We start from the raw sequence: 14,238 nt of genomic DNA, 5'->3' as shown, positions 1-14,238 counted from the left end.
TTCAGATCAGTTCATAACCTTTCTTTTAATCTTACACCTGCAGAGTGGAATTCTTTATTTAAATAAGCTTATTTGTTTGGCTTTCCCTTGTGATACTGACCTTTTGGAGAGGCAGATACTTACAAGATACTTTCAAAATACAATCAGACTGCATTTTAGTGTCTAGTTTTTTAAGTTAGAAAGACACGGTATCTATGTAAGGTAGGCTTCCTAGACTATTATACTTTAGTGTATTTTTCTGAAGTATTTCTTATTTTTCAATATTCTTTTCAAATTGCTGACGGCAGGATGAGGTAGAATATCATACATTGTGATTCTTGTTATCCATTTGATATTAGAAGGCAAAAGGAGGTGATCTGAGGAGGTGTATCTGATGGGCTTAACATTTTTCTGTATGAATCGGCATCTAAAGTGTGCCACTAAGCTAACTGCTTTGTTAGGTGTGAGCCTGGCTAATTCTGGCATCCACATCTCAACAGCATACAATTGATATATTAATGAGTGCGGGTTTGGTGATGATACATGCAGATGATGATAATGATACATATGCTCTTTCCCAGAAGATACTAATACAGTAAAATAACTTCAAATGCTTAATTTATTCATTCTAAAAGGTTCTGGAGAAGAAGTGGTTTTGTTTTCTAAAGGAGTGTATGCTATTTTTTTTTTCAAATAGGTGGACAAATTATGAGGCCATTGTGAATGGGATTGGGGTAAGGAAGATAAAAAGGGATGCAAAAGTAAAATAAGTCTGGGAAGAGAGCTTTATCATGTCTGACTCCTAGGTAGAAAAGAGCAAAAACTGAAACAAACAATAAAAAAACCTGCCAGCACCCCTCTGTTAAAGAGGTTTTCAGTTTAGTGGGGAAAACACCAATAAGAACTAGTGTCTGGAGATTGAACAGATTGGGTGTATGTTTTCAACAGCAGAAGTAATTTTTTATCTAACTTCCAAAAAGCAGTGGCTCCTATTGAGCATTTTTTTTGAAATATGGTCTTGTGTTGCTGGACTCAAATGAGTGAGATCTGGCACCTTAAACAGAAAGGCAACACTATCAGTTGGTTCCTCCTGGTTATAAATATGTGTCGTGATTTAGCCCCAGTCAACAACCAGGCACCACACAGTTGCTCACTCATCCTCCCTGCCCTGGGGGGATGGGGAGAGAATCAGAAGAGCAAAAGTAAGAAAACTCATAGGTTGAGATAAGAACAGTTTAATAATTGAAATAAAATAATAATGGTAAGAACAAAAAATTTTAATTAAAAGGAAAACAATGGGAGAGAGAGGGAGGAACAAAACCCAGGAAAAACAAGTGATGCAACTGCTCACTACCTACCGACTGATGCCCAGCCAGTGCCCAAGCAGTGATCACTGCCCCCCAACCAACTCTCCCCAGTTTCTATACTGGGCATGATGTCATCTGGTATGCAATATCCCTTTGGCCAGTTTGGATCAGCTGTCTTGGCTGTGCCCCCTCCCAGCTTCTTGTGCGCCTGGCAGAGCATGGGAAGCTGAAAAGTCCTTGACTAGTGTAAGCGCTACTTAGCAACAACTGAAAACATCAGCATGTTAATCAACGTTATTCTACTAAACCCAAAACACAGCACTATGCCAGCTACTAGGAAGAAAATTAACTCTGTCCCAGCTGAAACCAGGACAACATGAAAGCAAAGTGATACAGGTGACGCTCGGCCTATTGTCTAGAAGGTTTTTTCCCATACTTAGGGCATGTGTTCTCTGTTTATGACTTCTGTTTTAGACAGCATGATGAAAATGTTTTTCCTGCTCATAGGAAGAGCTCATTAGCCACTTTCTGTCAAAATGATTAGGGACAAGAATTCTTGCACCTAAAATTATTCTCCTTGGGGTGATTGCCCATACAGCTACCCAATTCATACCAGAGCCTAAGTCCAGGGTTTCCTCTAAGTTACCTACTGCAGTCTGCCCCTGGCATAGTACCATGAAAACTCAAATTCATTCCTGAAATACTAACACATTTCATTTCTGGAGTTAAATGTGCCGATACATGTAATGATTTTTTTTTTTTTGTGCCATAAAATGAAAATAGTAGATTAACATTGAGTAAACAAACAGGATTAAAAATCCTGTTCTTAATCTATTTTGTGGGTGTTATTCCAACAGAAGTGACAGATTACTCTTCTCTCTCTCTCTCTTTTTTTAAAAAATAAATCTTTTCTGACAGGTGTCTGCTTTGGCCATAGCCAGTGGAAATGGTTTACTACTTAAAGGAGGGAAAGAGGCAGCACATAGCAATCAAATCCTTCATCATCTGACACAAGAAGCACTCTCCATTCACGGAGTCAAAGATGCAGTGCAACTAGTAAGTGCCTAGAATTAAATCAACAATTCCTTTGCTATGGTATGTATAAAAAAGTATGGACAGAACTTGAGAGTTCAAACCCCGCAGACTGTATTGCAACTACCACAGGTGAACACAAGAGAGGAAGTGGAAGATCTCTGCCGTTTGGATAAGCTGATAGATCTAATCATTCCACGTGGTTCATCACAGCTAGTCAGGAATATCCAGAAAGCTGCTAAGGGAATTCCAGTGATGGGACACAGCGAAGGGATCTGTCACGTGTATGTGGACACGGATGCCAGCGTTGAGAAGGTCACACGAATAAGTAAGCTGGGAGAGGGTGACATGAATCTCATGGGTGTAATTGAACTTCATATTTGGAGTATGCGATATGGTTATAGCAATTGATAATTCATAAGCTGTTCAAAATCTTCGTCGTAAATGTTTTGTAACCAATTATCTACTCTTAAACCTCAGTCAGAGACTCAAAGTGTGAATATCCTGCTGCCTGTAATGCTCTGGAAACTCTCTTAATTCATCGAGACTTGCTGAGAACCCCGTTGTTTGATCAGATCATAGACATGTTGAGAGTAGAACAGGTTAGTCACTCATACTTGTGTTTTGTTTTGTGGGGTTTTTTTTCCCTAACACTTCAGAAGCATTTGTTCTGGCTGGTGTAGCCCTGTTGAGTTTTATGATGGCATAACACTTAAGTTATCCATATGTCTCTTCATACATGTAAATGAACTTACGGAGCACTTTCTCTGCTTCTCCACACAACCCCAGGTTTTTCCACAGAAATGATCTGAAAGCGGCTTCATCAGGACAGCTACGTGCCATTATTGGGATACAAATACTTCCTTTATAGCAAAAATCATCTTCTGCCTTAGAAGAGCATATACACAACGCTTTCTCTGCCCCTCTTAATTCTGACATAATTGCTGCTAACCTCCCAGATGCAAAGCCTCTTCTTCTTGAATCTGTTGTTTAGCTTCTTACCCAAGTGAATTCCCTTTCTGTTTTCCTCCTTTCTGAATCTGCTTCGTCCACATTTTTTTAAACCTTTCATCTTGCATGCCCTTTATCCCCATCCATTTTCCTTCCTAGTATGTCAAAGGAACAGCGAAAGGCCAGTATACTAACTAATTGTCTTGACATGGGTAATGTTTTGTCAGTAAAGGTAGCAGAGATGCATCAAGAGAAATATCCATCAAGTAGTATGAATTGCACATAAATCAAGGATTTTCACACAGCAGTATATACCTGGAAATTAGAGTGTACATGCAGTGATTAATGCAGGTAAAGTAGAGAGGCCAAATGTTTTGATGATGTTGAAAAGGTCATAGTAAAAGAAACTGATAGGTAGTCAGGAACAAGTCCTCACTTAATGGACTTTTTTTCATGTCGTTTGTTTTTTTTCTTGGGAAGGGTAGAGTGAAGGGTAGATCTCTGGATTTTGGATGGGAGGAATGTGAGGACTAGTGCATTTCCCCCACCACCAGAAAATGCCATTTTACATATACCTCCTTAAAAGCCTTCAACTTTCAAATTTTGCAGACTTGTGCCTTATTTCCCATTTATGTTTGTTTTGTCAAAATTTCCTGTGTTTCATTTGCATGGGGATGTCTCAGCTCTATCAGTTCTAAATTATCTCTCATTGTTTAGGTGTCTCGGCTGCTATGATTACACTCAGAGGTTGACAATGCGTTAGATCTTCTTTATAACAAATTAAAAATATCTGCAAGAGTTTTCTTGTTTTGGACACAGTAACTCCTTTGTGTCTGAAACATGCTTCAGAGAGGGCTGCTGCTAGTTTACAAAATAAAAGAGTAAATGCTGTTCAAGATCTTAAGTCTTTTGTAGGTGCTAACTTGGAAGCATTCCTGTAGTTATTCTCTGCACTGCAGTTGCTTTCTTAAAACAAGGGCTGGCTGCAATATTTTAGCTGTTTTCCCAGTACTAGTGTTGTACTGTCCTCCTGCCTGATGACTTTAAATGATGCAATTGCTTTAAATAATTTGAAATGAGGCCTGAACTAGGAGCATGTCATTGTAGGTAGCCAACCTAGCATGTCAGCTATTGTACCTTGTCGCTAGTTCACCAATCTGCTAAGCTTCCCAAAGTGTAAGCTTATTTTTCTTATACTGCCTGCAGTGAACATTTGATTCACAAATATTGTGGGTTAACCCCAGTCAGCAGCTAAGCACCATCCAGCTTCTCACTCAGCCTCCCCTGCCCCATGTGGGACAGGGGGAGAGAATAAGAGGAGAAAAAGCAAGGAACCTTGTGGGTTGAAAGAAAGATAGTTTGATAAGCGAAGGAAAGAGGAAGAAAAAAGGGGAAGGGGGGGGGGGGCACAAAAAAAACAACCTCCCAAAACCCACACAAGTGAGGCAAAGATAATTACTCACCATCTCCCACAAGTAGATCAATGCCCAGCCGGTCTCTGAGCAAAGCCTACCTCCTTCAAACCCCACCCCCCCACCTCAGTTTGTATTGCTGCGCATGACACTATACAACATGGAATATCCCTTTGGTCAGTTTGGGTCAGCTGTCGTGGCTGTGTCCCCTCCCACCTTCCTGCACGCTCCCAACCTTCTTGCTAGGGGGACAGAGTGGGGCAAAAAGAGAAAGCCTTGACACTGTGCAAGCTCTGTTCAGCAACAGCCAAACATTGGTGTGTTTTCAGCACTGTTTTAGTCACAAGTCCGTAACATAGCACCATAGGGACTGCTATGAAGATGATTAACTCCATCCCACACACTACAAGAAGCCACACTTTCGCCTGGAAGGCATTGGTATGGTCAGCAGCACAAAATGTTTCTGGTGTTGCAGGTTAAGATTCACGCTGGCCCGAAGTTTGCATCTTACTTGACATTCAGCCCTTCAGAAGTGAAATCTCTCCGCACAGAATATGGAGACCTGGAGTGCTGCATTGAGGTGGTGGACAGTGTCCAAGAGGCTGTTGAACATATCCACAAGTACGGAAGTTCTCACACAGATGTTATCATCACAGAGAACGGTTAGTGATCCATCTGCTTCCTGCTGTTTTGGTTTGACTGCCAATTCTTGGTGTTAGTGTAACTACTTACATTGCAGTAGTTGTTCTTCTCTTGGGTCTGTAGTAGGTATCACCAACTGGAGGCCTATGAGTTAAATGCGCTTACCAGTGCTGTTTAGCTCAGAGAAAACATGTTGTTTTGTGGCCCTTATTCCAGGATGTTAAGGAATGTGCTTGAGCAATTGGCCAATGGCAAGTCAGCACATGCTCTTGCCAGGCAAATTGCTTTGTGTTTCTATATTGTGCAGACTTAACCGCATCAGAGGGTTTTGCAGGAACATCTCCTGAATCCTGGAGATGTCCTTAGGCCTCTGAAGGCTGATGAGGTGAGCTTCTATAGTACCTCACTGGAGGGAATAGGGATTGTATGGAAGATCAGACTTGATCAACTTTGTCATCCCATGTCATTTTTGTATCTTGAAAACAAGGACCATAAATGTTTTCCCCCTGCCTCTCCCAGTCCTTTACTTCCTACTTCTGCATCCCTGTATAAAAGCTGCATTTATCTCAATTTGCAGTTTCCTGCCTCTTTGTTGTGAACTTGTGCTCCTTTGTGCCGCTCTGTGCTGCTCCCATCCCTAGCACCTGTCCTGCATGCCATTTGAACAGTGTGCCAGTTCAAAACCTAGCTAGCGCTGGCACCCAGCCAAAGGTTGACTCTCAGACCAAGCCTGGAACTCCCGAGGATCAGCTGCAGTAAGATCACATTGATCTGTGGCTGATCAGTCTGCGAATCAAGCAGGCTTCTGTTTCTGTACCTCCTGCCAAGCTTAAATGAGTGTCACTGAAAGGCATGCATTTGATACAGTAACCCACTGCCTTGGGACCTGGTGCTCTAGTGGTTTGCTAGGGAATGTACTGGAAATAAAGCTGATCTTTAATGTTCATCTGTCACTAAGGGTGACTGATGTGCAGCTTAACAGCCTTACAGAGAATGGAGTCCTCCAGAGGACTAAGACTTCTATAACTCTGCTTGAGCTTGCTCAGGTCTTCCATGTTCTGTGTTAAACTGGGTTACTTACCTGATTTCATGTGGCATTTCTACATTTCCCAAACATTACCGGCAATAGCACTTTAGTTTAGGACTTTTCATTATCCGGAACAATACCATGTTTGAGACTAATAGAGATAGATAATACAGATAAATAAATACAGATAAACTCTGTAGTTTAACTGTCTGTTTGACTGCAAAATGTTGTTTGGGGCAGCTGTCCTTTCTCCCCAGTCATACAACTGTCCCTGTTCACAGGTTCTAGACTGGATGTATTTAGAATTAGACGTCTTTTTGCTTTCTTCTAATTTTTGCAAGCTTCTTGTAATTTTTGCAGCTGCATCTACTTGATAAGCATACTGGGAAGAAGGTGTAAATGAACATGTCTTAGCCCAGGCTGTTTAAATAACTGTCTAATAAGGTTGCATGTGAAAGTTGTATTGTTTTATCTGTTCACTGTATTATGTTGTGTTTATTGGAGTCCATGAACATTCTGTATATACTGGATTTTATTTTTCTCTCTGCCTCTTTCCCAGAAAAAACGGCAGAGTTCTTTCTCCAGCATGTGGACAGCGCTTGTGTTTTCTGGAATGCCAGTACCCGATTCTCTGACGGCTACAGATTTGGACTTGGTAAGAGAGAAAATACTGCAGGGATGTGACTGCAGGATTTGCTGTTGTGTGAAACGTGTGGCAGTCTGAATCCTGGAAGGCAGGATTAGTCTCTGATCTTACTGTCTAATATATTACTGTCTGAGGTTTTCAGGAAAGGTACCATGGGAAAAGTTGAAGCCTAGACATTTCATCCACTTGGAACAGCAGAGAGCTTAATATCTCTTTCCTGTCAGAACTAGCTTATACTGCTATACAGACTATGTAGATTAATTTAGCAGCAGGGAGCAAAGATATTTTGGATCCTTTGAAGCTCTATTCAGTCAGAATAAAGTACGTTGCATGCATGTAATGATAGAACAATGCAACACAGGATCTGAAATTGATGACGTTTTTCTTCTGTTTATCTTTCTATTGATGCTGGAAAGAGTGCCATGCTTCATTCCTGCTGGGCAGACTGAGCTGCTATCCAGTGTGCCAGCCCTGCAGTATTGAGGAATGAAAGGCAGGAACCAAACTGAGTATCATTTGCTTAAATAAACAGGTGCGCCTACCGTGAATTGCAGAAGACAAGGGGAACATTCTTTCCTGAGGTAGAAACTCAGAAATCTCCATAGCAGGCTGTTACTGTGTCAGCTGGAACATTCAGTGTTCCATGTGATTAAAAAATTTTAGTTAGGGTTTTGCAATCTCTCCTCAATATGATAAAAAAGGGCATCAGATCACAGTCTTAGCTAATTTAGCTCTTTTTTTCTTTTTTTCCCCTTTAAGGATTAAACCCTCAGGAAACAAGTTGATGTGAAGGCAGATTTGTGAATCCTGCTGACTATGTTAATTTGTTGTGAATGAGTGACTTCACACAGTTTGATTTAGTAGCAGTGTAGGATTTACTTGTGGCAAATCACAGGATTTTGTTGTGATATTTTAATAGCACTCAATCATCAGTCGATTAACAAAGTGATTAGACAAAATTAATCAAAACAAAACAGCAACTTAGTTAAAGATTTGAAGATGGCAAGGTTCACTCTATTACTACATGGAAGAAATGCACAAAGGGAAATGCAGTTACACTTGAGTTAGTGATTCACAGAGAGATCGTGGATACAGGGGATAAGGAGGACCCTCCCGTTGAGTCACGAGGTTCAGAATAGACCCCCTTGCTTTCTAAACTCCTTTTCAGAGAGGAGTCTAGGTGTGGCTATGTCCAATCTTAGTCTCAGACTTGGTCAACAGTTTATGTGAATAAAGATGATAATATATGTGTATGTATCTAGCAGCAGTATAAGACTGACTTTGTAATTAAATCATACATCTACAGACTACTTAAATTGATTTACACATGCATACACACAGACACGAATATATATATTTTTATATACGTTTATATATGGATATATATAAAGGTATACCCGTTAAAAATTCCCCTCGAGTTCAGTGAAATACTTATGTCGAATGTCTTCGCATTTCTCAACAGGCAAGGGTTGAGCCTCAAGCAGTGAAGGGTTTCAGCCCAGGCTCCACTGTCAGTCTTTGGCAATGGACCTCCAATTTTAGCAAACTGTAGAAGTTTGCTAGCTCTGAGAGGCGTCTCACTCAGAGGGAGGTGCTGGTGCAGCCCGCTGCCGTCCAGGAGAGCTCCAAGGGCCTCACTTAGGACTGATGGTTTATAGGATCGTAAGATGATTGGCTTCAGTCATCAGTAAATGGTTGGACTTGATGATCTTAAAGGTGTTTTCCAACCTAAACGATTCTGTGATTCTATAAATTTCCATCTGAGCCACAATACGGGTCGGTAATTACTGCAATTCCAGTAACAATGATACTGCTCCACTCAGTTACGTTTCAGGGCTGTCAGAGTAACTGATTGTTCTCGCTCCCCGCCTCAGCCATAATACGGAGTTTCTGACAAGGACAGTGCCGCTCTCCGCTTCAATTATATAGGAGTTTCTGATGCAATTAAGGGGCACCTAACCGACCAACTCACTACTCAAAGGCCGTGGTCTGGCAGGAATTCCTGAGGTCATAAAGCAGTTAAAGAGAGAAAAGCAGGGGGTGGGATGCACCACCAGACAAGTCTAAGATCCATGTAAGAGATAACCTATCTCTCTTGCATCTTTCTCTCTAAAAGTAACTCTGTAGCAGCCAGAAGTACAAACATTACAATTCATAATGTAATAGTTAAGCTCCTCAAACTTTTTAATCAGAACAGATAAACGTGACTTCTGGCATTTGGAGAGGAGCAGAGAAAGGCAGGTCACTGAAAGGCAGGCAGCTGTTTTTACATAAAGGTGTAAAACTGCTTAGTATGAAGTGAACATCTTCTGAGGATTAACTACCTTTATCTTGCGTGTTTCCTGCAGGTGCTGAAGTGGGAATTAGTACTTCTCGTATCCATGCACGTGGACCTGTGGGAATTGAAGGACTCTTAACTACAAAGTGGTTGCTGAGGGGGGATAATCATGTTGTTTCTGACTTCTCAGAGCATGGGAGCATGAAGTATCTTCATGAGAGCCTCCCTCTCCCTCAGAGAAATACCAACTAAGAACATAGGGGCAGGGGGGAAAACCCAGGGGTATAAATATTTCCTGAAGATGTTCAGGCTTCAGGGCGCTCTCTGAGGAGAGAGTTTGGTTTTCTCTCCAGGAATATTGTTTTCAGTCACTGTGTGGTACAATGAATACAAAATGATCCCATCTCTGAGATTTTTTTTTCCCCCCTGCCTCTTTCTGTTCCTTAGATAGTATCTGCAAACTGACCTCACTTTTCCCAGAGACGGACTTCCTCAAAACGTACAAGAAACATAAGGAAAGATTTAAATACCTGCTGCATTCTTTTTTTATCCCAATGCTTCGTGGTGGAGCGTAGTTTTTTTTCATAAGTCTTTGTTTTATTCAAATATCTGTTCTGGAGAACAAACTTGATAGGTTTTTTTTCTTCAGTCTTATGATCATGGCAGCTCTTGAAAGCCAGAAAGCTTTACACTTACTTTCTTTGTATTTGATCACTCTTGTGATAAGGGAATAGATGTTCCAAATGCGTAGTAAGCTTTTGACCAAGAAACCTTTTATATCTAATTTCTTTGTATTGTTGACTGTTGTAGATAAATACCACAACTGTCTACTACATGAATTTTGTTACTTATTTGTACCAAAGATTTATTTTTCTTTGGCTTTATATAAAACTTAACCTTCCACAACCCCTCCTCCAAAAGCAATACTACTTCAACATTGAATTTTCCTGAATAAAGCTCGGAAGAAACTCTTCCCTTCATGCACTGCAGTGAGTGGGTTCACGCGTGCGCCCTGCGGCAAGGTGCTCAGTGCGGCTCTCCCTTGATTGCAACCAGGCACGGCTGGCAGCTTGGTGCTCCCCGCAGCCGCTTTCAGCGCTGCGCTATTTGCACAGCCGTACTGCGGTACACCCTGCTCTCTGGCACGCCACGGTTCCGCAGCACATATGGCCGGCTGCAACGTGTATACGTGCGAGTCGGCTGCGCTGCAAGCGCTAGGGTGGGACCAGTGTGGTACCGTGCTGTGAGGGTGCCATTTCCTTTTCTGTCTGCTTCTCACAGCTGCTACTTCCGCTCCTTCTCCTGTGCCACTGGCAGCTAGCACATGCGCGGTGCTCAGGAGCCTCTTCCAGCACACCCCTCTCTCCTGGCTGACGCATGCATGATGCACAGGGGCAGCATGTTGGGCACATTTCCCCTCCCCATGGATGCTGAGGGCCCACAGACACTGAAGAATAAAATTAAGCAGATCAAACCACTTCTATCTCCAAACAAGAGAAAACCTGTTTCTCCGAGGGAGGAAGGATCACTATTAGTAGTCATTAGGATAATAGATCACCAATGTATCATTCAAGCTTTACATATAACAGAAAGTATGATACATACATATATTTGTGTGTATATGATTTTATGCATCAATGAAGTCTTACAAAGGTCTGTAAGACACCAAGTTATTTTCTTAAGTGGATGTTAGCTAAGTGACCGGAGCTACAAAACAGGAAGTGATAGAAACAGCTGAATTGTAAAATTCTCTGGGGAGTGCTGATAACAGAACACGCAGTGAGTCCCCGGCCCTTTGGTCTGTGCCCCCTTCTTCCCTGATCCAGTCCTTCCCTGCCCCCCTGTGCATGCCCACCCCTTCCCATGGCTGCCTGCCTCTCTGCCTGTCCCTCCTTCCATCTCTCTGTTGCACTGTTCTTCATCCCTACCTTCTCTCCATTTCTCTGCTTGTCCCTCTTCCTCTTCCTACTCGAGTCCCTCTTTACCCCTTTCCAGTCCCTCTTAATCCCTGCCCCATCCTGCTGCTTGTGCATCCTTCCTGTCCTCTGCCTGACTTTTAATCTCCCTTTCCCTCTCCTCCCCTCCCCATCCTTCTGTCTGGGTCTATAAATCTCTCTCTTCCACTTCCTGTCTCTCCAGCTTTCCAACCTTCTCTCTCTCTCCCCACCCCTCATTCCACCTTCACATCTCTCTTTTTCTCTCCATCCCTCAATCAGGCTCTCCATCTGTCTTCCCCATCCCTTTGGCCTTCCAACCTCTGTCCACCTCTTCATTGCTCTCTTTCCCTTTCCATCCCTCTATCCACCTCTCCATTTCTCTCTTTGCCTTTCCATTCCCTTTGCCTGGCTCCCCGTACCTCTGTCCAGCTCCCTGACGCTCATTTCCACTCCATGTGTTCTTCTCTGTGGTTCTCCATCCCTCATTTTCTCTCCATGAATCTGGTTACCTGTCCCTCTGAGCCTCTCAATCTCATCTTAATTTCCTGTCTTTTGTTCCCCATCCCTCCCTCCAGTTCCCCGTCCCTTTATCTGACTCTACAAAATGCTTTTCCTCTCTCTGGGTCCCCATTCCTGTTTTTTCCTTTTTCATCCCTCTGGCCACATCAACATCCCTCTCTTCCACTCCCTGTCCTTCTGTCTGGCTCCCTGTTCCCCTTTTCCCTTTTTATCCCTCTTTTCAGTTCCCTGTCCCTCTGTCTGACTAGCAATCCACCTCTCTTTCTCTCACTTGCTGCCTATTTCTCTTTTTGTCTTTCTAGCCATCTCTGCTGATCCCCATCCCTGTTGTTCTCTCTGTCCCAGGTTCTGCATCCCTCTTTTGCTTTCCTCTGCTTTGATCCCTCTGTTTGGCCCTCTGTCCTTCTCTTTCCCCTCCTTCCATCCAGCTCCTCATCCCTATGTCCAGCTCATAGTCTCTTTCTCTTCCCATGCCTCTGTCCACGTAGCTATCCCTCATTTTCCCTATCCGTCTGTCCACCTCCATCTGTCTCTTCCACCCACCCTCTCTCTGGCTCCTCATCCCTCTTTTACTCTCCACACTCCTCTGTTTGCCTCTCGATCCATCTTTTCCTCTCTCCCACTCCTGTTCTGCACCAGGGAGGCTAGTGAGGTGAGAGAGAGATGGTGCCAGGTTCTTTCTGGATCTCCGTAAGAAAGGCCTGACAACAAACAACTTAGTAAGGTAGAGTGAGAGTAAATGGAGTTGCATCAGGCTGGCAGCCAGTCACCAGTGGGGTTCCTCAGGGCTCTATTTTAGGGCCAGTGCTCTTTAATGTTTTTATAAATGATCTGGATGCAGGAATCAAATGTACATTAAGTAAAAAAAGTAAAACCTGTGGGTTGAGATAAAGACGACAATATGACAGCAGAGGAAGATAATAATAATAATAGTGATAAAAGAATATACAAAACAAGTGATGCACAACGCAATTGCTCACCACCTGCTGACCAATGCCCAGCCAGTCCCTGAGCAGCGATCAGGGACTCCCCCCCAGTTTCTATACTGAGCATGGTGCCATATGGTATGCAACAGCCCTTTGGCCAGTTTGGATCAGCTGTCTTGGCTGTGCCCCCTCCCAGCTTCTTGTGCCCCTGGCAGAGCAGGGGAAGCTGAAAAGTCCCTGACTCAGTGTAAGCACTGCTTAGCAACAACTAAAACATCAGTGTTACCAACATTCTTCTCATACTAAATCCAAAACACAGCACTATGCCTGCTACTGGGAAGAAAATTAACTATCCCAGCCAAAACCAGGACAACTGGGTCGCCACACAAGTCACCATGGGAGCATTCCAGAGCCCATTCCCAACTGTCCTAGGCCAGCCACACTTGTACACCCTACCCCTGCTCAGCGAAGCCCACTTGGACTCAGGCTGTATTTTTCCTGATTGCATTCAAAGCCCGTATTTTCCATTTGCAGCTGATTCCTACTGACCTTAGCTGTGTCTCCCTCGTCTTTCTTCAGTCACGTTGAAAGCTACAAAGCCTTTTTCAGCCTACATAGCAACTATTTCAGTGTGGGTTCATACAGTTCATATTTTTAGCATTCAGTATTACCTAAAGGATGGATAGATTTCTTAGTTCTTTCAGCATTAAAAAAAAAAAAAGTCGTGTGTTTTCTAACATTGCACTTATATTCTCTGTTAGCTAGAATCACTTTAGTGAATTTAACTGATCTTGCATCACAGAGGCCTCTTCTCACCTTTCTCTGAGATACTGCTTGCTTTTTCTGGAGTGCCAAGCTTGTGACTAGTGGTGCATGCAGTATCCCAGAGACTCAGATCCCTGAGCTGTCAAGTATACTCCTCGTTGCTAGTACATCCATTAGTTTCCAGTCATCACAAACCAAGGGCATATGCACTAACAGCAGCGCACTGCCTGATGCTATACTTTAACTCTGGAAAAGGTAGTAGCCCATATACGAGCACTTTGTCAGCTTGTGAGATAAGCCCCAGTGGGCATAGCCAACAAGTACAAACAGAAGATGAAGGCTGAAAAATCAGGTGTCTCTTGCTTTGTGCACTTTACTGTTAGTACGCCGTTTCTTCTGCTCTCATCAGTTTCAGGCAGTCCAATTCATATGCCTTCCTCTAAAGCCAGTGAGTCCGGCTCACCATATCACCATTACCATCAGCCCTGTAGCTTTTCCAATTGCTCGCTGTGCCTGCGGTGTCTCGGGCCACAGCACGCTGCTCGCAGCTTGTGGGCCTGACTCCCCAGCAGCCTCCGTCCTGCGCAACCTGCACAGGGGAGGGGTTTGAAAGGACAGGAGTAAAAACCTGCCCACCCTTCCCTAGGAAGGATTCTTTCCAAACTTTGTGTATTTTTGTAGCCTTCTGTGATACTTTTAAGGTACTTCCCTTGGAAACTGCAATTTTTCACTTTCAAAGATTGCCTGGTGTATGTTAGAGTCCTTTGCTGTCACCCCTTGTGCCTTTCCCCTTCACATGAAGTTTGTCAACAGGCTT

At 43.1% G+C, this 14,238-nt stretch overlaps 1 protein-coding gene across 2 annotated transcripts in view; it reads left to right on the top strand.

Moving 5' to 3' along the window:
- The window catches only part of ALDH18A1 (aldehyde dehydrogenase 18 family member A1), a 31,935-nt gene extending 22,223 nt beyond the window's left edge, over positions 1-9,712 (top strand). For both annotated transcript variants that reach the window (XM_075717426.1, XM_075717427.1), the window contains exons 12-17: positions 2,205-2,342; positions 2,451-2,646; positions 2,799-2,920; positions 5,157-5,343; positions 6,910-7,005; positions 9,345-9,712. In XM_075717426.1, coding sequence (XP_075573541.1) covers positions 2,205-2,342; positions 2,451-2,646; positions 2,799-2,920; positions 5,157-5,343; positions 6,910-7,005; positions 9,345-9,526 — 921 coding nt within the window. In that variant the 3' untranslated portion in view covers positions 9,527-9,712. The remainder of the gene's footprint in view (positions 1-2,204; positions 2,343-2,450; positions 2,647-2,798; positions 2,921-5,156; positions 5,344-6,909; positions 7,006-9,344) is intronic.
- The last annotated feature ends 4,526 nt before the right edge of the window (positions 9,713-14,238 follow it).

Source organism: Pelecanus crispus, chromosome 10 (genome assembly GCF_030463565.1).
Source record: "Pelecanus crispus isolate bPelCri1 chromosome 10, bPelCri1.pri, whole genome shotgun sequence".
NCBI classification, from domain to species: Eukaryota; Metazoa; Chordata; class Aves; order Pelecaniformes; family Pelecanidae; genus Pelecanus; species Pelecanus crispus.
Note: the sequence above shows the minus strand (reverse complement) of the source record. Positions and strands in the feature narration are given on the sequence as shown.